Source organism: Orcinus orca, chromosome 19, assembly GCF_937001465.1.
Source record: "Orcinus orca chromosome 19, mOrcOrc1.1, whole genome shotgun sequence".
Classification (NCBI taxonomy): domain Eukaryota; kingdom Metazoa; phylum Chordata; class Mammalia; order Artiodactyla; family Delphinidae; genus Orcinus; species Orcinus orca.
In genome coordinates, this window is record NC_064577.1 from 50,543,401 (window position 1) to 50,569,264 (window position 25,864).

A 25,864-nucleotide genomic window follows, 5' to 3' on the forward strand; every position below is an offset into this window, starting at 1 on the left:
CACCCTAATTACATAATTTCTAGCTTTTCCCTGATTAAAATATTATCCATAATAACCACTCCTCATTATCACTTTAATGATTACATACAATTCAACCATACAGATGTGGCATTATATACTCAGTAATTCCTCTATTTCTGGCTATTTGCATAGTTCCCAGATGCACCAATGAACATTTTTTCTAGGAAGCTTTGTATTAACTTGGGAATTTTCCTTAGAAATGCTTCCTAAGAATGAAAAATTAATATTCTTTAATTTATTCCCTTCTATATTTATACTTCTACCAACAATTTTAGAACCATTATTAACAACCTTCAATTTTTAAGGTTTTAAAAAATGTTTTCAATTTTTATATAGATATAAACCCGCATCTCCTTTGCAGGTCTATGCTTACTCTATTGAGATTTATTTAACATTTACCCACTAGGTCATTTGTATTTTCTCACCAATTCTTATCCTTTGCTGATTTACTACTGTCTTGAACGTTTCTAATCAACTGAGTCACTTCTCAGGTATTAGTAAATAGCAATTCTTATTCATTTTATTAAATGTTTAATTTACTGTTATCCTTTTAACTATGATGAATTGAGGAAGTCTTATATAATTAAATTCTCTCTTTCGGGATGTATTTTCTTCGAGAAGATATATTTCACTTTTGTTAACATTTATGATATATATATATTTTAGTACAATTTTTATTTTCTTCTACTTTTTACTGCCATCTCTCATAGTTAAATATGATCCATTTGAGTATATTTGGTATATGATGAGGCAAAAGGTGTTATTCATAGTTAAAAAGATGAGCCTTAAACACATTTGCCAATTTTACCTGATCGATGAGAGGTCTCCTGTAAGGATTGCTTTCCAGCAGCACACTACCCCACAGTTCTGGATCTTTTCGCCGTACCAGATAGCGGGAAAGACTTTTGAAGAGGGAATTCTCATTGCAAACCTAAATGATATTAAAGATTAATTTCATGGTAAGAGATAAAACCTTTTTATAGACTGACTTTACTTTTAAAAGGTTATTTCCTATCATTATACCTAGTTTATTTTTTTATAGCAAAAAAAAAATCCATTACTTTTACATGTATCTTTAATAGGTCACAACCATATTTTTCTTATTAAAATTCAATCAACAGAAAAAACATACTTATTAATTTTTGGAGGCTTTTAAAAAGCACCCTGATGTGGGATCTATATTTGGACTTCATATTCTACTCTACTAGACTATCTATTCATGCACCAGGATGCCAAGTTTTAATTATAGAGGCTCTGTAATGTGCTTTAATAACTGGTAGGGCTAGTGCACCTTCATAGGTTTCTTTTCAGTGTTTTACTAACTATTCTTGTGTGTTTATTTTCCCATGTGTATATGCATACATATATTCATATATTAATGTGTATGTACATAGATGCATTATATCCTAGCTCTGACCACTGGAAGACCCTAGAAGGAAATATACCTAGAGCCTAGATCTGGGTTTCTAATGGTACTCCCCACTAAAAGGGAGCAAAGTTCCCCAGAAAAATGAATGATCCAGGGCTGGGGAGGGTATAAAATGAGCATGGTATAAGTTGTTGGGCCAGGAAACAAAAAAGTGCTCCAAGAGCAATGAGACCACGACACAAAGCCATGAGAGGCAGGTTGATGGGATTTTTATCAGTCAAAACTGGAGTAATTTGAAAATCAAAACAATGGATTATAACCCACAGAACTCATGAGTGCATGAATATATGCATGCTGACTGATAAATGCGGCGAAAGGGATAAAGTTGGAAAATCATTATTTTGCAACCAACACATTAAGACTGGTTGAATAAGAATCAATAGATTCAAAACTGGGGGGCAGGGGAGCCATACATACACACACACGCACGCACACACACACGCAAACACACACACACACAGTAGGATTCTCGCATTGTCTTAAATGTCTCTTCACAAACTACTTAATATCTGCAAGGGGAAATATATCTGCAAGGGGAAATCTATTTATACAATAGGAGAAATTGACAACTTGATAAAAAGTGACCCCCAAAATGAAGGACAAAAGGACATTAGGTGCTTCTGCATGTTATAGCATGAGAAAAACAAAACATCACTTAAGTAATAAATTTTGGATGGAAACGTACCATCTAAATCTAATCAGGAGGAACGATAAGAGAAACTCAAAGCGAAGAACATTCTATTTTTTTAAAAAAGACTTTTCATTTATAAGAAATATACAGAATAGGTGAATCCACAGAGACGGAAGGCAGTTTGGAGGTTGTCAGGGGCTGGAAGGAGGCAGGAATGTGGAGCAACTGCTTAATGAGGACTGGATTTCCTCATGTGGCAATGAAAACTTGGAACTAGAGAGAGGTGTAGTGATTACAAACATTGTAAATGTACTGCAACTGAATTTCAAATGGTTAATGTAATGTGAATTTTACCTCAATAAAAAGTTACACATAGAGAAAAAGACTTTTTACAGTTATGTCTGTCAATAAAAGACAAAGAAAGTGTAAAGAATTGTTTTGGATTAAAAGAGACAAGATAGATATGACAAGTACATGCAATATGTAATCCTAGACTGGAGGGAAAAAATTTCTTTTAAAAGACATTACTGGGTCAATTGACAAAACTGGAATAAAACAGACTGTAAAAAGTATTCTACTTGGGTCAGACTGACTGAGGTTGCCACCTACAATGTGGTTATGAAAGAGAATATCCTTATTCTTAATAAATACACAATGAAGAGGTATAAGGCCATGAGGTATGCAATTTATTCTCATATGGTTAAAATTTTAGATGTGTCTATACATACATACACATATATATAAACATATACATATATGTGTGTGTGTACATATGAGTGTATGAGAACATAAGTGATAAAACTAGCGGGGTTAAATGTTAATGGGTGAATATAAGCTTAATCAACTACTTGAGCCAGTTTAAGTTCATAATTATCAGCAAAGTTTTTTAAAAGAGCATGTATCTTCCAAAGATGCTCCATATTACCTAAAACCACTCTGAAACTCTCAAAATTCACTAATCCAACATTATATATCAGGTTTTTAAAAAATGCAGTCTTGGGACTTCCCCGGTGGCACAGTGGTTAAGAGTCCACCTGCCAATGCAGGAGACGTGGGCTCGATCGGGGAAGATCCCACATGCTGCGGAGCAACTAAGCCTGTGCGCCACAACTACTGAGCCTGTGCTCTAGAGCCCGTGAGCCCCAACTACTGAGCCCGCGTGCCACAACTACTGAAGCCTGTGCGCCTAGAGGCCGTGCTCCGCAACAAGAGAAGCCACCACAATGAGAAGCCCGCGCACCGCAACGAAGAGCAGCACCGCTCGCCACAATTAGAGAAACCCCACACACAGCAACAAAGACCCAACACAGCCAAAAATAAATAAATAAATTTACTTTGAAAAAAAAAAAATGCAGTCTTCTCTGTACACGTTCAGCTAGCAGTACTCACATTAATAAGTTCCAGATCACACTGGCCACGTTCATAAGCAACACAGGCTAGATGTGGATCTCTCTTCTCACAATACTTTCCAACAACACGACTGTCATAATAAGGATTTTCCCGAAGAAATCGCTCTGGGTTGTTATTACTGTCTATGTAGATTTTGGCTAAAGCATTGTGAGTAGCAGGCTCTTCACAGCCCTCATGAATTCTAGCCTCCAGCCAAGGCAGAAGCAGTTTCAATCTAGTAAAAAAAAAAAAAAAAAAAAAAAAAGGAAAAGAAACACACAAAAAAACCCCACATATACACATATTATATTATAAATAGCACATTCTTGACACACTATGTAAGTACCTTATGGTCTATAATGTACTTTCCCATACACTATTTTGAATTCTCAACACGCCTACTACAAATTGCGAAACTAAGACTTGGAGATGGTTAAATGATTTGCCCAAGATTACACAGAAGGTATATATAAGACTGTCTTTCATACTCTCCCAGATCTATCTGCTACATTATCTAGACAGGATATAGAAAAAAGAAGATTATAGGTTCATAGATTGTTCTTAAAACTGGACAAAATGGCTGGACTTTGGATAAGTTTTATTTAGGAGTAGGATAGAGATGTGGTATGAAAAAATAGGCCTGATTATCTGAAGTTCCTTTTAATTTTCACACAAGTAACATACAACATTACCTAAAGCCAAAAGAAATAGTACCCTAAATATATACTGGGAAAAAAATCTGGTAGCTTTAGAAGCTCTAGCTTTAATACCTCTAGCAGTCATACAATCACTCCACCAAGGGCCATGGTTTTGCTAAGTTATAGCTTATATTTCAATGGTCCAGATGACCAACACTCTTTTACCATGGTTTAAATAACAAAATTGTTACAACCTATAATCACTTTAGTCTCAAACTTTAAAAATTTCTCAAACATTTTCTGAATGTTTGAAACATTCAGATATAAACTCTATGAATACCATTAGCAGAACACCTGTACCACCTCAGGTTAAAATTAAACCCCATTCTTGATAACCTTTTCATAGCTACAGTAACCTCCTACTATTATACCAACCTCCTACTATTGTACCAACCCACTAACCTCATTTACTACATCAGCACTTTCTGAACACAAAATGTCCCGGCTAAAAAAAGACTTCACTGTATAAGTATTAGAAGCACTCACACTATGTTCTCCTCTACTGGAAATTCATAATTCATATTATCATATCAAGGTTCAATTTAAAAATGAGTTTAACCCAGAGTTACACAGGGAACTCTTTTCTTTTGTCATGCTTGAGAAGAATTTATCAGAGAAGAATTAGTTATTAAATATGGTGGTATCATACCTAACCAAAAGGAGGCTTTTTACATAGTTTACATTAAAAACATATAGCTACATGGTTTGACTCTGTGTATAAATATGCAAAGAAGGTGATCAACTAGATTAACAGATATTCTATATGACAGCTGTAATAGTTCAGAAAACAGTTTTGTTTTTTTTTTCCAGAAATAGAGCAAGCTACAGCTAGCTTATCACTTCTAAATTAGGTATCTCCAGGGAATTAAGGTCCATGAGTTACTGAGTAGCTTTTAGGCAACTGACAGGTCATACTTCTATTCATTACCAAGCTAAAAGAGACTAATAATTTATCTTTAGTTATGAAGATTAAAACAGTACTACACCTGTTTCTTTTTTCAACCTCAGCAACAAGCTCATCAGTAGAGAATTGACCTCTTACAACAAGAATCAAGTTTTTAATGACATCTTCAGAGCAATCAACATCAAGTAATCCTCCAATAACCACAGGAAGTCGACTTGGATTCACCTATGGTTTAAAAAAAAAAAAAGAAGAAGAATGTCATTACGTTACTAATAAGCAAAACCAAAAGGAGTTTTAAAAAATAAAACTCATTTCCCTCTTCAAGCTCAGTTTTAAAATTCAGTAATAAACTGAGTCTAAATTTACAACTAGACAAAGAAATTTAGCAGGAAGTCTGCCTTGGTTAATTAATTACTTCAGCATTGCTCCAAAGGACAAATAAGTCCAAAGAAGCTAAAGTCACAGAATGACTGTGAAAACAAAAGACCTCCATCATAGCAAAACTGCCTTTCTATTTCTGGAGTTAGAAGGTGAAGTTTCTAATATCTTTATTTAAGATGGTTTTAATACTATGCTTTGCAGCCTATGGCCTCCATACGGATACCACAAAGGCTATCAAATAAGTAGGGTGTAGGCCACTCAATTTTTTCAACTACAGCAGTTCTGTTTTGTTTTACCTACTTGGAATGCACGTAAAATTTTAATCAAAGAAAGGATTCTGCTGGAAAAAAAAAAAGTTGAAAGCCATTGTAGCAGACCACTCTTACTGGACACAGAGTTTCAAAAGGATGAAGATTTCCAGTGTGAGCAGTAAAATCTACAAGATTATATTTTAAAGTTATCTATTACTTACCTTCTGTACATATATCTCTATATACTTTTGAAGATTATTTCTATATAAATAGAGCACCAAATCATGGACAAAGTCAAATCGATCACACACAATGATAAGTGGTAACTGATCTGTTAGCTTTGCTTCCTGGAAAAAAAAAAAGAAACCTTAATTTTCTTCTTCTGTGAGTTTATCAGTGTAAAATATGAGAATCTGTTCTACACTTGTGGGAGAGGCTCACATAAACTTGGCTACTCTTAAAAGTGCCCAACCCAGTTTCCATAAATTTTTATGAAGTAATACCTAGAGTCACAGCAAAATACCAGGTCCTTTCCACATACAATCCTTTACAAAAAAAGTAACAAGACTTGTGAGCCATCAGTGGCGCTCAGGATATAAAATCATCATACTGGGACTACTTTCATTAATAGTAACAACTGAATTTGTAGTTGATTTAAGAGGTATAGTCACACTGTCAAAATTAGGCATATTGGCTCACTTTTGTTTCAAACTGATGACTTTTTACCCCTCCCCATTCCAATCTATATGGCCGTCTTCTAACACTGTTATAATGAAGCCTAAAAGGAGCAGCATGATAGTGATGGCCATGAATTTAAATATACCACATGTTGCTATTAAAAAAAAAAAGATTTAAAAGATAAAAAGCATTTAAAGCATCTTTAAATTGCCAACTGCTTTTACCGTTACAAATACCAAGCTATAATCCTACTTACAGATTGACATAGATGTTATAGACAGGTAGGTAACACCTGTACTGGGCATTTACCTGATACATGTCCTGTTACATTCCACAGACATTAGGTACAGCACAAAAAACAACAGTTTCCATCAGGAATTCATTTATATACAGTGAAACATTCCTCAGTAAATGATTCCTCTACGGATTGTCTACTGAAGAAGAACTAAGCAGGACAGGACTTTCCTCAATGACAGCCACAAAAAACATTATTTGCAAGGGTAGAATAAATCCTAAGTCTAGCACTTATAAGTCACCCAATTATAAACAATTATAATTAATCTATGAAGTGTTCAGAGAACACTAAACTAAATCTGGAGTCATAAGAAATCCTGAATTAAACAAACAAACAAACAAAAAAATGGCTGTAAATCTGAAGTGGAAGTCCAGCTGCAGATTTTTCCCATCAAGGAAAGTCTAAAGCAAGTATTATTTAGCACCATGGAAACTCTGTACTAAGAGCTGCTATAATCATTTCTAAAGAGAATGTTTGATCTACCTATGCAAAAGATTTTAGAGGCCAAGTTTTTCCTACTAAACACACATCAACACACTAATCTTCTTTATCTTGTTTAATATACATATAAAATATTACCTTCTGCATTTTACCACTTAGGGAGAAAACATACTTGGCAAGTAATCTAAGATTACTTAGGTATTCTAGTCTCACGCGTGGGTGGTTTAAGATTTCTGCTGCAAAAGACAACTATTTGTATTCACAAAGAAAATTTAAATTTGAAAAAAGCAGACAAAAACTGGGATACTTTCTTGATTACCTAAATTTGCATATGATTTCATATATGAAAATAATGCTATTAATATTTAAAATTTTTATTTAAAGGTTACCCTTTAGGTATTATGATTAGAAATTTTAGGATCAAAATTGCAATTATATAAACATATTCAGGTTTTCTTAAACATAAAGTTTGGAGATATAGCAGGGAACAAAGTAAGCATTCCCCAAAGAGACTTACATTCTAGTGGGAAGAGACAATGCTAAGTGTTATAAAGAAAAAGAGAACAAGACAAGGGGGAAGTGAGGATGGAACTGGAATAGATTTTATTTTAGACAGGGTAATCTGAGACATCCTTTCTCGTGACATTTGACTGGAAATCTGAAAGAAGGTAAGGGAGCAGGTCATGAAGGTCTGAGAGGTAAGTGGGAAAGGGCACAAGCAAAGGCCCTGGGGCAGCAGAGGGTTTGGGGAGTTCCAGGAATAGCAAGCAGGCCAGTGAGGTTGAAACAAAACCTGGAAAATAAGATCAAAGGTAGCAAGAGGCATGGGTCTAAAGAACAGTTTTACATTTTCTATGCAAGGCTACAGTTCCACAAGGTTAGGGCACGAGCCAAATAATGCTACTGACACTATCTCATCCTGCTTACAGGTTACTCTAAAGGAGAATTCATATTCTATCAACCTCTGTATTCCTGGTGGCTAGCATGTAATTGGCACTTGTCTAATGTTCAAGATTAGATTCAGAGAAGTATTTTTCTTATTATCACAGTTTGCATACAACACCAGTTATAATACAGCTAGTAACTCCAAAATGAAGTTTAATAACAGTGATGATGAAATGTAGCAACCTGCTACAAACTACAGATCAATAATGAAAGTGAGTAAATGGTTTAGTATGTTCATTCTCATTACTGGGGTGAAAGGCTGAATATCCAATAGTAGCATATTAGCACTGAGCTCCCATCTCAGATTATTTAATGATAAGAGACTAGGTTTTTTCCTCTAACTCAGGCTGGCATTAAAATTCCTTCAAAGAGTCAGGAATAACTTAAAACCAAAAAGAAACAAAACTTGCCTGCTAGAAAGGCTGACAATACCTTATTTCCAAGGCCCACCAACACAGCTTATTAACCACGGTTATCACTTGAACACCTATGGCATACAAGGTACTTGATAAACACAGCTTGTGGTTGAAGAAACCAAGGCTGAGGCACCTTAGTTAACTGGCCTGAGGTTAACAGCTTTATAGAAAGAAAAGGAATTTGAACCATGTCTGACTTTTCAAAAGCCCATAATTCACATCCACTCTCCTCTATTAGACTTGTATCCAATTCACAAGTATGGAGGGGGATTCCTCATCTAATTAGATCTCATGGAATAAGCAATGTAAGACGGCCACATCCTGGTTTCCTGAGGGTTTTTTATGAAGCTCAAGGTCATCATAATTAGGTGAAAATAGTTAACTTAGTCCTGCTTTACATATATATGACAACTCAAATATTACAACCCAATGCTCAAGAAATTACAATTGAAGCATAAAAGCTGAGAGCTTAATGAAAACAAATCAGTGTGGATCTGGTAGTATTTTTAAAAAAAGGAAACAGTACTGTCACTCAAAGGAGGAACTGGACTGGTGTTATGGGTACACTAGTCAAGCATAGAGTATCAAATCTTTCTCATTTGGACGTATTTTTTCTGACACCAGGAAGTCATGGGTTCAAACATATACTAGCCAGGCTCCTCAGAATATTCATGATGGCCAAGACATTATAAAGCTATACTTCTGGGGAATGTTTATCTTTTAATATAAAACATAGGGCAACTTCAGCACTTTAACTACATCATTACACTAAAACACCTAGGGGTTTAGCTATTTAATCTAGGTATTAAGTTCTTCAGAAGAAGAATCAGCTAAAACAACTATAGATTATCTAAAAATGATCAGTGTAGGAGTAAGAAAAGCCTGTTCTTTCCTACTAAATTGCACAATGAACATTTTGGTTTTAGTTTCAATCTAAAATTCTTCCAGACGAAAAAAATACTTAAGAACTTTATATACAATCTCTGGAATCATTTAATATATTTTTAATATAAATGTACAATACGTAAATATGTATTTTGGGGGGATCTGAATGTTCTGTAGTTTTCCTAATTTTTATAAACGACTACCAATTTTAAAGTCTTACCTTCCTCACAAAGTAATTAGTAGGTATGAGAATAAAGGTAAAGTTAAGTTAACCATTAAACAAAAATTAACTGCCCTCAGGTATGCTGTAAAGGTCTAAGAATCTTCAAACAATTACTCTTCATTCCAACACAGGCAGTTCTTACTTCTCCATAACCAAATTCGTGTCACAAAGCTGAGGGTTTTTTTGTTCAACTGTACCTTCAATTTATGAATTACACATGATTAATATTTAGTTTCTAGAGTTAGGCTAATCAACGACAGAGATTAACCTATGTCCTTTACACAACAGAACCCTTTGCATGTAATACAGGCCCCTTAAAATAACACTGAGGGCAAGCTGATCTTAATATTCAAAAAGAGCCTAAATGATATTCTAAACACTGAGCATCTACAATCACTTTTCAAAAATTTTCTTCTAAAATTAAAGTGAAAGAAAGGAAATTCCTTAGAGATAGTGTTATTTTCCTCTTCATTTAAACAGATGGTCATTCTTAAGTATTACTTACCAATTTCCTTCCTTATTTCAAAGGAAACCACAGAATATTAAATTTGGAAGAAATAATTCAGCATACAATTTGAGAATGCTAAGAATTTCACTTTTAGGGGAAAAAAATATTTTAAAACTGTGAGCAAACCTTTGCAGAACTGCCGATCTTCAACCCAACCAGAAAATGCATTACTCTTACCTTGAGAAAATTCTTGACTCGCTCAGGATCATAGCAGTTGCTTTCTCTGCAGATTCTTTCTACTTCTTTGATCTGCCCTGTCTTGCAAGCTGCCTGAATATATTTAAAGTGCACATCTGGGTCCTGACTAAAGTTAACAATGGATCCCAGAAAATAAAAAAGACCTTAAAGAAACAAATAATTGAAATTAAGCACAGGTGTACCTTTGAGAACGACAGACCTGAAAAATACTTAAGCAATTAAAAAACATTATGTCAATTATACCTCAATTTAAAAAACAAGCAAAAACCCCCACAGTTATACTGAATAGTCCCAAATAAAAACTGGTTGCTCAAAAAGCTCAATAAGAATATTAAATAGTCCACTAATCAGTTCAATAAATGGATTTGTACTTTAATCCCTACAGAACAGAAAATTCAATGTTTTCTAGTAGTTGAGAAATAGGTGACAGCTATTTAATATCAAAGCTAATTATCATACCATATTCCATATGAGAAATTTTAAATGAAGTCCACTATAGCAGGTGTTTCTCTATACGCAGTTAATAGGAAACACACAAAAGTAGCTTAAAAAGAATTTAATGCAGTGCCGTTCAACAGAATTTTCTGCAATGATGCAAATATTCTATATCTACACTATCTAATACAGTAGCCACTAACCACACGTGGCTATTGAGCACCTGAAATGTAGCTAGTGTGACTGAAGAACTAAATTTTTAATTGTATTCAATTTTAATTACTTTAAATTTACATAGCTACATGTGGCTAGTGGCTACTGTACTGAATGAACAGTATAAATGTAGTGCACAGTTAACACAGAAACTGAAAAAATTAAGAAAACTAGTAGGAATCGCTTATTCCTTCTGTCTAGAGCAGTACTACAAGAAGAGGGAAGAAAAGGTAAGTAGAGACCAGATATTTAGCTAATGAACCTAAAAGCCACCAACAGTGATTACATTAATACTCAGCATAGGGCTTCCCTGGTGGCGCAGTGGTTGAGAGTCCACCTGCCGACGCAGGGGACACAGGTTCGTGCCCCGGTCCAGGAAGATCCCACAAGCCGTGGAGCGGCTGGGCCCGTGAGCCATGGCCGCTGAGCCTGCACGTCCGGAGCCTGTGCTCCGCAACGGGAGAGGCCCGCGTACCGCAATTTAAAAAAAAAAAAAAAAAACTCAGCACAACAGTGGTTCTCAACTGGGGGCAAGATGGTTTTCTTCCCAGGAGACATTGAGCAAGGTCTGGAGACATTTTAGTGGTCACAATTGGTGGAGCTGATGCTCCTGGCATCCAGTGGACTGAAGCCAGCAATGCTGCTAAATATCCTGCATGCATACAAAAATGTACCCCCCAACACAACAAATTATCCAGCCCAATATGTCTGTATCGCTGAGGTTGAGAAAACCTGCTACAGCGACAAGTCACAAAATTTCCTTGGCTAGAATCGTTTGCCATTATAAGAGTCAGACAATATAAACACAATCATTACATACCTGATCATTAGTATTTTCATCTTATACAATTATGACAAAGCTACTACATATATTTGTATCTTAAAATTTTGCCTTTAATTCACCTATAAAATATCCATGCAGACAGTCTTCTTCACCGCATGTCCCTGGAACCTGGTATAGAACCTGGTATAGAATATGCCTGACAATAGTTACTGAATAAGACGACTTAAAATATCCCATCAAAGTAAGCTTGTAGAAAGAATTTCCAACAGCCTATGACAAGTCCATATAGCCTATGACACTGTCCGTTTAACAATAACCCTCTTGGCTACCTTAAATAATTTAAAACAACTCAAACTCCTAATTACCTTCAAAACTCTTGAAAGATTCAAAAAGTTCAATCAGAGACTGAGTGGACAGTTGTTCGTGATACTTAGAAGCCACTTGCACACAGATCTGTAGATTCTGACGAATATTGGCAGATAGCATGGCTCTGAGGCATTCCAGGGAGTCTTCTACTGATAAGGACCCAAAGTAATTCACTAACCACTAGAGGACAAAATAAATAAGTAAATAAATAAATGAGACAATGTTAAACCTAATGGTGGTATGAAATTACTATCATTCAGTAACACAAACACATTTTCGGTATACCAATTAATCATAACTAATAGTTAGGTAAGAGCCTAAAATACCTCAGGGTTAAGAAGATGGGTATGAACAACTGCACGCTTTATATCATATAAGTCAGTGAAGTGTTCTAAAGCACGCTGCAGGAGGCCCGCCTTCTCACACAGCTGAGCGATATGAGCCCGGTCATAATGCGTGAACATCTGATTCCCTAGAATAGCATCTGCGACCTATAAAACCATAAAAAGGATGAGCTTTTTTTACTACTCCATTTATATCAGTAACTCCATATGCAGATTACATATTAAGATTCAACAGTGAATTAATTGGTAAAGGAGAGAAAGTACAAAAGAATGTTAGCTAAATTTTCTAAAATGAGGAACAGGCATGTCAGTAGCTTCAAATAATCTAAGCAGCTCTGAATAACTACAAAAGCAGTGTTGGAAACATGCCTAGAAAGCATGAAAACACGTACTTGAGGTGCATGCATAAGGTTCATCTCAAGCAACCTTGTCTGTAAAGGACCTTCAGATGGGCGATTATTCTTCAGTGCATCAAGCAAGAATGCAGTACACTGCTGAATTAGATTGTATTCCATAAACACATCGACAATCTGCAAAAGAAGATTTAAAGGAAATCGTTTTAAGACACTTAAAAGCTGCTTTATGATACTGTTGACAATATATGTAAATGAAAGGAAATGAAACATTATCTCTTTCTTCACATATAAAACACTGCCAGATCAAATCCCAGATTTAAAGAATATTATTTGGACAGCATAACGTCATAATTTAAGAGTAAGTTTTTGTCTTCTGGAGTTACTTTTAGTTCTAGTAAAAACAACCACAAAATATTTCAAGATACTATATAATAGCAGAATATAAATTGATAGATTTAAAATTTTGATGACTGATTGATGCATGCATGCATGCATGCATGCCACGCCACACGGCATGCAGGACCTTAGTTCCCCGACCAGGGATCGAACCCGTACCCCGTGTGGTGGAAGCACGGACTCCTAACCACTGGACCGCCAGGGAATTCCCTGATGAACTATTTAAAATATACAAAAGCATAAAAATGAAAGAGTCTGTGACTCCCACTTCATATATGCATCTCTTCCCTCTCCCTTCACCTAGTGGCAGCGGCTATCCTTTTGTGTTTTATTATTCCCATATATTTTTCATATTTTTAACACATATACCACTCTAAATGAGATGGTATTTGTTCTGCATGTTTTAGAACTGTATATAGATGGTATCTGACTGTCCACTCTTCTGCAACTTGCTTTTTTGGTAACGTACTTAAGGTTTATCCATGTAGATCAACACAGCTCTAATTTCTACAGATAAAAAAGTTAACCCATTCTTCTCCAAAGTTGTTTAAACTCAGATCTCCCCCATTCTCTATACTTCTACAAAATACATTTTAACTCCTTTACCTGTGTAATATCAGCAAGAGGTTCTTCATCCTGAACTAACATTTGAGCAAACTGCTGCCCCTGATCTGGACTGATTCGCATAACATTTCTCAGCAGAAAGATCCAGTCTGGAGTATATCCAACCTACAAAGAGACAAAAACTTAAGCCCTGCTACAAAGTTCAATTTTTATATCATTTAAAGGCTTTTTCTGCAATAGAATCTTGCTACTACAGACAGAGCTAATGGTGAAAATACAAATTCAGTTTTAACTTAGATGCTCAATTTGATCTTGGTTTATACAAGACAAATAGACACCTTGGTGATAACATATTTGAACAAATAGCTATACATTTTTATAATTGGCTTATTCAGTCTCATTGACCACCAAAAAAATCTGTTCTAACAGGTTAAACATGCCCTAGCAGCTTAAATTCTATAAGCCATGCAAGAGTAACTGTCTCCATTTTGAAGTGTAATTCTATATGCGAGCCATAACAGCATTTTTATACTTTTCCAAGTAATTATAAATATTTAAGGAAATTCACTATTAAAGTCACTGAGAGTTACTATAAGCTAATTTCTCTCTTAATGTTTTAATGAATTTATGTGGAGAATCTGTTTCATTGAACTCACTTTTTTAGCATATAAAACAATCTTCTGGACTTGACCTGTTTCTGCAAAGCACTGAATGACTTTATTTGGCACATTAGCCCTTAGGTACACACTAAGTGCCAATGTAGGGTCCACAGATTTCACAAGGTCTCCCAGTTCTTCAGAGCATTCCAGCTGTCCAAAGGAAAAAGAGGCTGTTTAGTAAGCCATGAGCTGCTGTATAAATCAGCAATTGACACTACTTCCAATATAAATAAAAACTAACATGACAGGCACTTAGTTTCTCAGTTGTCCCAGAATGTATTATAAATATGCAGGGGTTGTGGTTATAAAGACTCTTGATTTTTTAATTAATTAATTAATTAATTAATGTATTTATTTTTGGCTGTGTTGTCTTCGTTGCCACGTGCAGGCTTTCTCTAGTTGCGAAGAGCAGGGGCTACTCTTCGTTGTGGAGCACGGGCTTCTCATTGAGGTGGCTTCTCCTATTACGGAGCACGAGTTCTAGGCGCACGGGCTTCAGTAGTTGTGGCTCGTGGGCTCTAGAGTGCAGGCTCAGTAGTTGTGGCACACGGGCTTAGTTGCTCCACGGCATATGGGATCTTCCCGGACCAGGGCTCGAACTTGTGTCCCCTGCATTGGCAGGCGGACTCTTAACCACTGCGCCACCAGGGAAGCCCAAGACTCTTGATTTTGTATTCACAGCAATAACTCAGAATTCTCCACACATTCTACTTAATCAAGGATAAAAACCCACCAAGACTTCACATGTACAGATACTACCAATTACCTTGTTAGGAATATAAATACTTAAAAAGCAGAATCTTGCTCCTCTAACTATTGAGAGTTTTCAGATATCAGACCCACATGGTCTTAATTTTTCAAGAATAATGCAGCTCCTAATGTAATGTTATGAAATGAAAATCTGATATTTAAGGAGCCAGATGAGGCTTACCATAAAGACCATTACTAAAATTAGGGTATAATCTGTATGTCTGAAGGATCTAAGCTTCATTATCTTCTTGATTTTTGGATTTAAGGTTATAAAGCAGGACATTAATTTCAAGAGGTCAAACAGATAAAAATTTTAGAATTTTTAGGTGGTATACATGCAGATACCCTCCTCTGTACTATTCAACCTGCCTTAGTCAGCTGCCCAATCTGGAAAGCAGCTTCTCTAAAAGAGTTCTGCTTTATATACTAGAGTTGATTTTCTATGATTATCACCGACATTCAATGAGAAGTTCTCTCAGAGTCTACACCTCTCAACCAAACACGCTAACTAATGAAGAGTTGACCAGTGTCCTTTTTACCACAAATGAATCCTATGTGACCATTCGCCAAAAAAGGTAATGATACCCAAAAAGCTTTCACACTTATATTGGTCAACTCAGTTACCTTGGTTGTTCCCATCCTCCCTTATCTTAAGCAATTAGGATGGACCTCAAATACTCGCTATGTGGCTAGTAACTATTCTTCAGCAGACTCCTGTCCAAGCATCCCAACTCCGAAGTACTATCCTCCAATATCCTATAAGACTGCCAGAAGCTGGGTCAAGAAACAAGGACTTACAATTAGTAATGTAAAAATATAACCAACATAACACTAAAGCCAAAAGGTCTAACATTAAAAGTTATTCACTACTCAGAGTGCTATAAAGAGTACCACCTCAGTTCTTGACACTGGCATAAGACATGGCAATTCAATATTGCCACTTTGTGGAGAAAGGCTTTCTATGGTGGTATGAAAGGAATAATACCACTAAAGGATTGTTTAAACTTGTTAGTTGCCTTACAAATAAGCCACATTTTCCATAATGTGCTCCAGAAAACATAATACCATTAGATACTCTATGTAAAAAGAAATTAGTAAGTACTGAGTGAATTTAAAAGGCATAGAGAAATCTTACAGTAAAGAAAGCTGGTTAACAACAGTTTTTAAAGATTTATAGTTAAATAATTTCAAGAAACTAAGTTAAATATTTTTTCATGTAATGCCAATTAACATTCTGTGAAATCTCTTTGGGAATCTGTATAACTGCTAATTAGACAGCCCTGCTGTCTTGTTAACGTATTTCCGAGCCAACGTTTTATATAACATGTTTCCCTTGCACACCCAAACATGGCTACTAGCAGCAAATATCACAGTTTTGATACCTGGGAAGTTCTACAAGAAAAGATATGATGTTGTATGGTTGAAACTACTGGGCATATCAAGTGTGGGATGTGGGAGAAAGGAATACATTCTTAGGTCCAAGTGAGTGTTACATACGTTGACAAATATGAATGCGCAAAGCATCTCACACTAAGCTTTTCCTAAAGCAAAAGGATAGCAATTTGCTTCCAGATTAGTAGTTTTAACCACCAAGCAAGTAATCCTGGATTCCATTTTAAAATAGATATCCTACCCTCAACATGCCACAAAATAAATACATTTTCAAAAGGAAACAAGTTTATGCATCTCATGCAATGTTTATTCTTGTTCTATTCCTACAAGCAATAAATAATGGATGGAGACGTTCTGGCACAGCCTATGTTTTTAACTTGCTAACATAGTATTTAATCAAAGCAAAAATATGTTAACAGAAGTTAATATACCTTATCTTCTTTTAACCATTTCTCCAAAAGCTGTTTCCGCCCTTGCTGAAGTACAGGCCTACACAGTTCTAAGGATTCATATTTGTTTAGCTGGCCCTGGTCCAAAAGGATTCCAAAGTACTGAAGTAGGGGAGAAGTTTGACCTGGCTGAGCTGGGACACTCTGGAACCGACGGATGGTGTCTGGGGTACGAAGGATTCCCTTTAAGAAACAGAAATGTTACAGACTCCTTTTAAAGCTGATCCAACATCACACTAATAACTCCATGGGTCTCTTAAGTCAATTTTAAAGGCATGATTCCATCTACTAAAACCAAACCTCAAATCTTCAATATATTGAATAGTAAAGATTCAGTCACACTTCTGGTTCAATGTTATGAGATTATCCTGAATCAGGAACATACCAACCTAATTATAATAATGTCAATGGGTAAGACAATAATAGTTACAACTAGATATTATTCCAGGTTCACATTAGGTTAAGTGGAAATTTCATTACACTGCTCAGGGAGTAAGGTGTTAATTCAGTCCAACATAATACAAAGGTGATGAGGATAAATTCAGCTCAACTTGAGACAACTCTTCCTACCATAAATTGAACAGGATTTGTTTAATTTTCAACTCTTAGAAATAAAATCAGTAGCTATCACAGATAAGATCAAACAGTATAACAACTGAGTAACTAAACAGTATTACATCTATGTAAATCACAGCTTGTTAGATCTATATATCATTCTGACATCCTGGGTTTTAAAAAGCTACCCAAATCTAGAGCACAGAAAAGTAATTAAATCTAGAGGTACTGACAAGTAACTCATTCTACTGGAAAACACATCCTAAAAAAGGTTAGTTTCTCTGTGGAAACTGGTTCTAGTTCTAACTAACAGTATTAGAAATAGAGCATATTAGCATTAATCCAATCATGGCAACTTCACTTTCATAACTATTTACCTTTGGTGCATTAGCAGCCACCTTTGCTGCCTCTGAGTAATTTCCCTGGGCGAAAAGAGCATTAAATTTCCGGGCAAAGAGTTCTTCAGCACCAGCCAAGTTGTTACGTACAGCCATTCTCAGGGCCAAATCAGGATTTTGTAGGACATTGGTGATATAAGGAATTATGTTTTCTTCTTCCACACATACTGAGAGAACCTGCAATTTAAGATCTAATGAATAGCTGCAATGTGTTCATGTGAGCATCAGTGAAACCAAATCCATTTAGAGCTGATGACTACTGAGTCACAAAGGTAATAAAACTGAGACAGCTGCTTTCTTATTGCCATTAAAAGAAAAAAGAAAAAAAAAGAGGGCAGAAAAGACTAAAGGGTACTAAGCTATTTGCGGGTTCCTAAAATATGGCCATCTTATAATATAAATAACTCCCCACTTCATACTGTCCAAACTCTAACTGCTTTGCTACCATTCATTCATTCTTAACATGGTATGAGTTCACCTGGAAGAAGTTTAAGGTACATTCCTTCTAACTCTAGTATTTTTCAGTAATGTTAATTACATTTACATTCCCAGAGTCCAGATTATATACTCAATGAGGGGAGGACCACTGAATCCTCAGGCACCTTATATACTGCAAGGTATACAGTAGGTACTTAATAAATGTGGCACCAGTGAAGAGGAACTTCTAATTGCTTCTTTTTGAAGAACAATTATCTACCCTCAGTCCTCCTAATAAGTCACAGAACACTGCTTAAAAGCTGAATTCCTGTCAATTGCCAAAGAGAAAGGGAGCCCTTCACTATGCATCCATTCCTCTCCCCAACACCAGAGCGGGTATACATCCCAGTAAACTACTTATATTACCCCTAACAGCAGTTCTCATACTATTATTTCTCATCTAAGTGTTTCTCAGTCACTATTCCACATAAGGAAAGGGACTTATCTTTGTTTAATTGTATTATTAGCACCAGGCAGTGTTTAGCACAAAGTAAATGCTTAATATTTGTTAAATAAATGAGAACTCAATAACCAAACAGATAGGTAATATCGATTTGCCTGTTCTATTATTCCTTTTGAGGAAAGTAAAAAAATTTTAACCTCCGAAATTCTTTCATTTCTACAGATCTGACCCCCATCGCCAAAAGCTTAGGACATCTTATATCTGCAATGTGTCACTCTACTCCGTATTAAGACACACCTTTTAAAAAAAGGAAGAATTACTTTCTTTATAGTCATTTGCATTCCACCCACCTTTAATTTAATACTTACCTCCTAGGAAAAATAAGGGAGATGAACACACCCGCTTCTAACTATACTTTCTGTAGTCTTCCCCAAACACCAAACCAGTTTCATCTTTATCCTACTTTTAGACTGTACTAGCAGATTTCTAGAAACCAGTACTTAAGATCTACAGGGGACAAAGAAGGTTCCTGTACTTCTAAGAAGGTTCCTGTATCTTCTAAAGTACTCTGTTCTACCAAGTTCAGAATGTAAGCTACATATTGGCAACAATGTCATCTTGATCACTTTTGATTTTTCAACCAACAGAAACCACACACTCATTCCTTCAGGGCATAGGTCCAGCTATAGTTGGTTGGCTCTGATCAAAAGAGTAAAGCCCTGAAGCCTAAAGGTTACTGTAAACATTCACCTTCTTATTCAAAGCAGCTGGCACAGAAAATTTGTGGGGGGAAGGGGAGGAAAACAATCAGTAAGTTCCCAGAATTAAAGTTATGAATATTAAATATATATGGTAAAATTATGCAAGATACTTTAGTTCAAATAATAGTCTCAAAAAAACCCCCAAAAAACAGTAGTCTCTGGCTTAACAAATTTATCATTATAAAATTATCACTAACCTAGTTCACCAAAAGACCCATTCATTCTTGATTTTTCCAAGAGAGACACATGCAACTGAATAGATGAACGCTACTGAATTTTTAAAGTAGCTTTTGTGCCAGACACTGACTGGTGTAGAAATACAATTAAACAAAGAAAAGCCCCTTTCCTAAGGGAGAACAGTGACTGAAACAACTGTAATTCATTGTGGTAAGTGCCATGAAGAGGGCTACCTAAGATCTGGGGACATAGAGCAGAAGCACCTAACCAGCTGTGGAATTGAGGGAGAGGATGCGTAAGTAGGGGAAGACTCTCTTTCTCTAGAGTATTTCTCTCTTCATATACATACCATTTTCTGGAAATTAACAGAATAAAGGAGAAAAAACCTATCTACTTCTTTTGCTTACCATCTAGGGAAAATACTAATTTGGAGGAAAACTAGTAAAAGGCAAGGCCAGTAACAGTACTGTTTTTGAAAATTTAACCATTTTTTTTTTTAGGGAAAAAGATACTTCCTGGTATATTTTAAATTACATTAAAACACTAAAACACAGAAAAAGGATCACTTGTGTTAGGTGGTATGAGGAGGTATGTCAAATGTGACAAATTCAGAACAGCTAATATACTCCCTAATTGGATAACTTTTCAAGTACCCTCACTGAACATATCATAGCTACTGTAACATATCACCTTCCAACATTAAACATTTAGTAATAATTAAAGAGGTAGGGAAAAAGATGTAAGAAGAATTCTTTTCCTTGTAGTTGATAATTTGTCTTAGAGAGATCATAGGAAGAAAACCCCTATAAAAAGTATACAATCTCGGAATTCCCGTTGGTCCAGTGGTTAGGACTTGGCGCTTTCACTGCTGGAGTCCGGCTTCAATCCCTGGACAGGTAACTAAGATCCCACAGGCCGCAAGGTGCAGCCAAAAAAAAAAAGTACACAGTCTGTCAAATGTGACCCTACTAGTTTCTTTGCATGAAGAGTTACTTCTCTTGATAATAGAGACACACACACAATCCTAGGTGGCTATACTGTATGCCAAATAGTTTCTCTGAGACAGTGTTAAAGAGAGACTATTATCATATGCTTCTGCATTTTTAGGTATATATTATTTTCTGACATCCAAAGTTACCATTTACTTTTTGAAAAAAGCTAACACTAAGAAGTGCTATTTTATTTTATCACTTAATTTAATTTTCAAGGTTTCCTTACTTGTCCCTTTCTGTTTACTCCAATTATTCCAGCTGTGGCTTCATGAGGTGCAGTGACAAAGATTGTTTCTCCACTGATTCTATTCATGTAGATGCAGGTACCAGTCTCAAGATCATACAGGTGGATATAACCATACTTAGTAATCAAGAATACTACGTCATGCTTTTCACTGATCTGTATAAAGAAAATCAACAGTTCAGTAAAATAATGAATCTATAAACAGAAAATTTAGTCCAATTCCATTTTAGAGATGGTGAAATTCTAGAACTTTGACAAGAGGCTTACATGAAAAATTAAAAGCTAGTATTTATGGTTTCCTCATTTTTACAGCAAATTCAAATATGGGAGATCCCAAGCTCTTACATAAAACACAAGAATATTAATAAATTGTATAAGATAAAAGAGAAAAACATCACATTGAACAACCTGGGATAACCCAATTTATATATTACATTAAAGAAAGAGTATTACTTTACGAAGTTTCACTAACAAACTATTTTTGAGTAAAGGTACCACTTAAATTATATTGACTATCAGTTGTAGTTTTTGAATTGTGTTAAGAGGAGAGATTTTAAGTTCATTTGTTTTGCTTAAAATACCTGCATTGCAACAGGAAAGTCATTTTGTGCTTCTGGGGGAAAGAAAACATCCACTGCCTTCTTTGGAAAGGGTTGGTTCCCTGTAGGTGGTGTGCCAACTTCAATGATATGTAGCTGTTCAAAAGAAAATAAAACTTATGATCAAATGCTAAAAGGACCATAGCAGCTTTATTTGTAGCCCCAAACTAAAAACAACCAAAATGTCCTATGATAGGTGAACATTAAACTATATGGTACAACCATACCATGGAACTCCTCAGTAATAAAATGAACGTTCACGGACACTGTGCCCCGTGAGAACACACACAAAAAAGGCACTCTCAGAAGATCACATACTATATGATTCTATTTACATAGCATTCTTTTTTTTTTTTTTTTTTTGCGGTACGCGGGCCTCTCACTGCTGTGGCCTCTCCCGCCGCGGAGCACAGGCTCCGGACGCGCAGGCCCAGAGGCCATGGCTCACGGGCCCAGCCGCTCCGCGGCACGCGGGATCCTCCCGGACCAGGGCACGAACCCACGTCCCCTGCATTGGCAGGTGGACTCTCAACCACTGCGCCACCAAGGAAGCCCTACATAGCATTCTTGAAGAGACAAAATTCTAGTAATGGAGAGTATTAGTGATTTTCAGGAGTTAAAGATGGTAAGGGAGAGGTAAGTGGTTGTGACTGTAAAGGGGTAGCAAGAGGGAAATCTTTGTGGTGACGGAATAGTATGTACCTTGAATCTATTCATGATAAAATGACACAATTGAACCAATGTCAACTTCTGGTTTATCTACTGTACTACATCGCTATGTAACCTTTGGGGTAAACTAGGTAAAGGGCATGGGATTTCTCTGTACTGTCTTTGCAGCTTCCTATGAATAATATGTATTATTTCAAGATAAAAATTTTAAAAAGTTGGTTGAATAGCTCAATCACACCTCAATCTACTTTAAATTAAGAATGGTGAAACAATATCCACAAAAGGGCTTTTGATTATAATTTAGTTTTTCCAAATAGAAATCTAACTTAAGTTGTTAAATTCTTCTCTGCCCACACCTACTCTAAAGTATGCACTTTAGGTAAGTATGCACTTAAGCTGGCTGAGTTGTCGCTCTAATCACATACACCTCACAAATTTGGATGAGAACATTCTGATTTTAAATGTCCGATGCTTCACATCAGTGAGCGAGGCAAGAGAAAGCAAATAATGTCAATGAAAGAGTATTATATATTTTGCTTAGTCATGTCAAGAATGGACTAAAACAATAAATAATTCCGTTTCCAAGATATATAACCATATGAAAGTTATTAGGGTGGTCTCATCCTTAACTAGGATGACTAGCCATCCAGCTTAAAGGCTATTGATTACCATATTTTAGGCAATCTCTGTCTTGATTTTTAAAAACTACTTAGCATGGAAAAATATTAAGACTTCAGAGATTCTGCTATGGCAATGAGAAAAGCAGTCAAACTGAGTTTCCAGGGGCAGCAGTGCTAACTGTGGCATCCAGCAGTGCAATCATAGCAGCAGCAGGTCCACAGAGTTCTGTGTCAGGACTTTTGGCTGCTGCCCATTCTCCCTTATTCCTCCTAATTTTCCAAGCTTGGTTCTTAACCTTCCTAGCTATTGAAAACTATCCATTATCCTTTCATTCAATTTTTTATGCTCTAATCAAGCACACCCTGTTTCTGTTGTCTGAAACTAAGAACCTTACAAAGTACTTCAATTTGTCCAGGTGATTTCAATGTATAGTCAGCGTTGAGAAGCTCTGATTTAAGGCAATGGTACTGAAATTGTGGTCCACATTCTATCTAGTCACCTAGAGCTTTTAAAATGCACATTATGAGCTCCACTTACTGAATCAGACTCTCTAGATGGAAGGCACACAAATGTACATTTTAGCCACCCTAGTGATTCTTATGCACAGTAAAGTTGAAAAACATCAAATTAAGGCCTTTGGTAAAGGCAATGAAAATAAAGTCTTACTATAAACAGCTGATACAAATAAGTTGTTAAAGAACATTCATTTTGGACAAGTATCACTAGAAACAGAATTGAAACAAATTAAGTCACCACAAATCTGAATGTTAAAAACAAATTAGCAAGAAAGGGAGAAAACTATTTTGAAATTAGGTAACAAATTAATTAGTAACAGAAAAACAAAAAAGATAAGTTCTCACTAAAACAATTTCCAAAGGCAAAACTTACCTTCCCTCCAGCTTGACCCCGTACTGCAAAACAAAATAACGTCGATTCTTCTGCATTTCCTTCCATCTTAAACTGTGCGAAGCTAGCCGCATGTCCTTCAATGGGCTGAGACACTTTCCTATCTACAGAATATAACTGCATAGCTCCTACCACACGATTTTGCTACAAAAGATCAAGCAGAATAAAATTTGGGGACCCAATAACTCCCAGATTCAACAACTACTGAAATAACTAGAATGCCTTACAAGAATTTACAATTCCTTGTTAGTCTCTCAATGTAGATTTGATACCTCTTAATTTAAAATTTAGCTGCAAACACTCTCTTATTAAAGCGTTAACATGAATGTTTAAAATGTGCCTCATATACAACCATCTCTTTACACTATCTTTAAAAAAAGAAAGATATAGGAGTACTCATTTTGCAGTAAATATCCACAATAAATTCCAAATCATTCATACAGGAACTCATTATCCACTCAACCTGCAAATAAGACCTAAAAACACCTTGGTAAGAGTACTCTGAACTGTATGTTAGTATAAAAGCATTAAGCCAGCAACCTCTATTTCCTAAAAACAAAAAAAAAGGAAGAAAAAAAAACAGTCTTCCAAAATAAATCAGATTTGCAAAGACAACCTAATTTCAAAATAAACTGCATTCTGAGCCCATTAATTCTCTAAACCTTTTCTTTATTAAAAACTAGAAAAATGTTACCTGTGCAGATATGCCAGTCAGAAGTAACCACTTTTGCTTTGCATCAGTACGATAATTGATAATCTGGCACCCTGCAAGGCTAGAATGACGATCAAACATTTTCACCGGCTGAGACTCTCCTTCCATACTCCAATGATAAACTGCATTGTCCGTAACAAGAGCAACCGTATTCAAAGAGATCCATTTCCAGAAGGTGACATCATCGGTCATGGTATGGGCCTTCATTTTACTTTTCATTTCAATGTTAAATATCTGAAGAGTTTTCCCAGCTAAAAACAAAATTAAGAATTATGAATCACTAAGAAAGCAAAGTTCAGGATAAATTAATATCTAGCTAGACTAGACTCTCTCTGCAGCAAAATCTGTAACCGCCAAACAAAATGGTTCTATCATGAGACTAATAACCAACTACAGAAGTCACACTGACAGACTAGCAACCATTGAAGAGATAGCTGAAACTGGGTAGTCTACACCTAACTGTGACGCAAAAACTCTATCACCTCTAATCAAGACATTTTAAACAGACAGTATGACTTCCAGAGAATTCTAAATCTCAACTAAAAATGAGTCTAAAGAACAGCTCACTTAACAATGGAAAACAAGTTGTAATCTTCATGCTTAATTAAGAATGCTTACCCATAAAGTGAGTTAGTGGTAGGTACACAGAACAAAGCAAATCTGATTCAAGCACATGGGGAAAATGTCTACTTTTTAAAAGGCAGCCTTCCCCGCCCCACCCCCACCCCCCCACCATTCAACTAAATCTCGTGGAAACTTCTCTTTGGAAGAGGATATACTTCAACTCTACCTTGTACCACTAGCACATAAGAGAAGTGCATGCTACGTTTAGTTGGTTTAAGATACAAAGGGAAGGTAGGGGTGCTGGAGAAAAGGAGAGGGAGACAAAGGAGGACAGTTTCAGATGTTAATATACTAGAGCTAAGAACAAAATTCAAGCTTCATCCAATTAAGACAGCAAACATTTAGCAAAAGAAGGATGAAATTTGCCTTGAATGTTAACAGTTCACTGAGTCAGATGCAAAGGCTTGTACTTATAATTTGAAATCCATCACAGTCCGAAAAGTGATTTGGTTTAAATGACTAGAGGTCAAAAGCCCACGGCTGACACTAGGCTATCTAATTCAGATTAGTCCTTGGAGACTAAGGAAAACTCCATTACTGAGCCATAGAGAATCTGGCTCCTGAAGAACAAAAATTATAAGATAGTATGGGGGTGAGAGTGGGGGTGGAGAGAGGGATGGGACGGGACACAAAACATACAGCTTTGTACCACGACCCTTCCTAATTACTACATGGGTAAAAGCTTCTTCCATAAAACGAAGAATGTTATTCCCATCCCACACAAT

At 36.0% G+C, this 25,864-nt stretch overlaps 1 protein-coding gene across 4 annotated transcripts in view; it reads right to left on the reverse strand.

Moving 5' to 3' along the window:
* The window catches only part of CLTC (clathrin heavy chain), a 66,738-nt gene that overhangs the window by 19,270 nt on the left and 21,604 nt on the right, over window positions 1–25,864 (reverse strand). For all 4 annotated transcript variants that reach the window (XM_033431647.2, XM_033431646.2, XM_004271750.4 and 1 more), the window contains exons 3-18: window positions 24,498–24,766; window positions 23,786–23,947; window positions 21,590–21,703; window positions 20,991–21,164; window positions 17,934–18,131; window positions 16,984–17,184; window positions 14,408–14,560; window positions 13,794–13,916; window positions 12,828–12,965; window positions 12,418–12,582; window positions 12,091–12,271; window positions 10,273–10,436; window positions 5,926–6,051; window positions 5,155–5,297; window positions 3,471–3,705; window positions 830–952 (exon numbers count right to left, since the gene is read on the reverse strand). In XM_033431647.2, coding sequence (XP_033287538.1) covers window positions 830–952; window positions 3,471–3,705; window positions 5,155–5,297; window positions 5,926–6,051; window positions 10,273–10,436; window positions 12,091–12,271; window positions 12,418–12,582; window positions 12,828–12,965; window positions 13,794–13,916; window positions 14,408–14,560; window positions 16,984–17,184; window positions 17,934–18,131; window positions 20,991–21,164; window positions 21,590–21,703; window positions 23,786–23,947; window positions 24,498–24,766 — 2,669 coding nt within the window. The remainder of the gene's footprint in view (window positions 1–829; window positions 953–3,470; window positions 3,706–5,154; window positions 5,298–5,925; window positions 6,052–10,272; window positions 10,437–12,090; window positions 12,272–12,417; window positions 12,583–12,827; window positions 12,966–13,793; window positions 13,917–14,407; window positions 14,561–16,983; window positions 17,185–17,933; window positions 18,132–20,990; window positions 21,165–21,589; window positions 21,704–23,785; window positions 23,948–24,497; window positions 24,767–25,864) is intronic.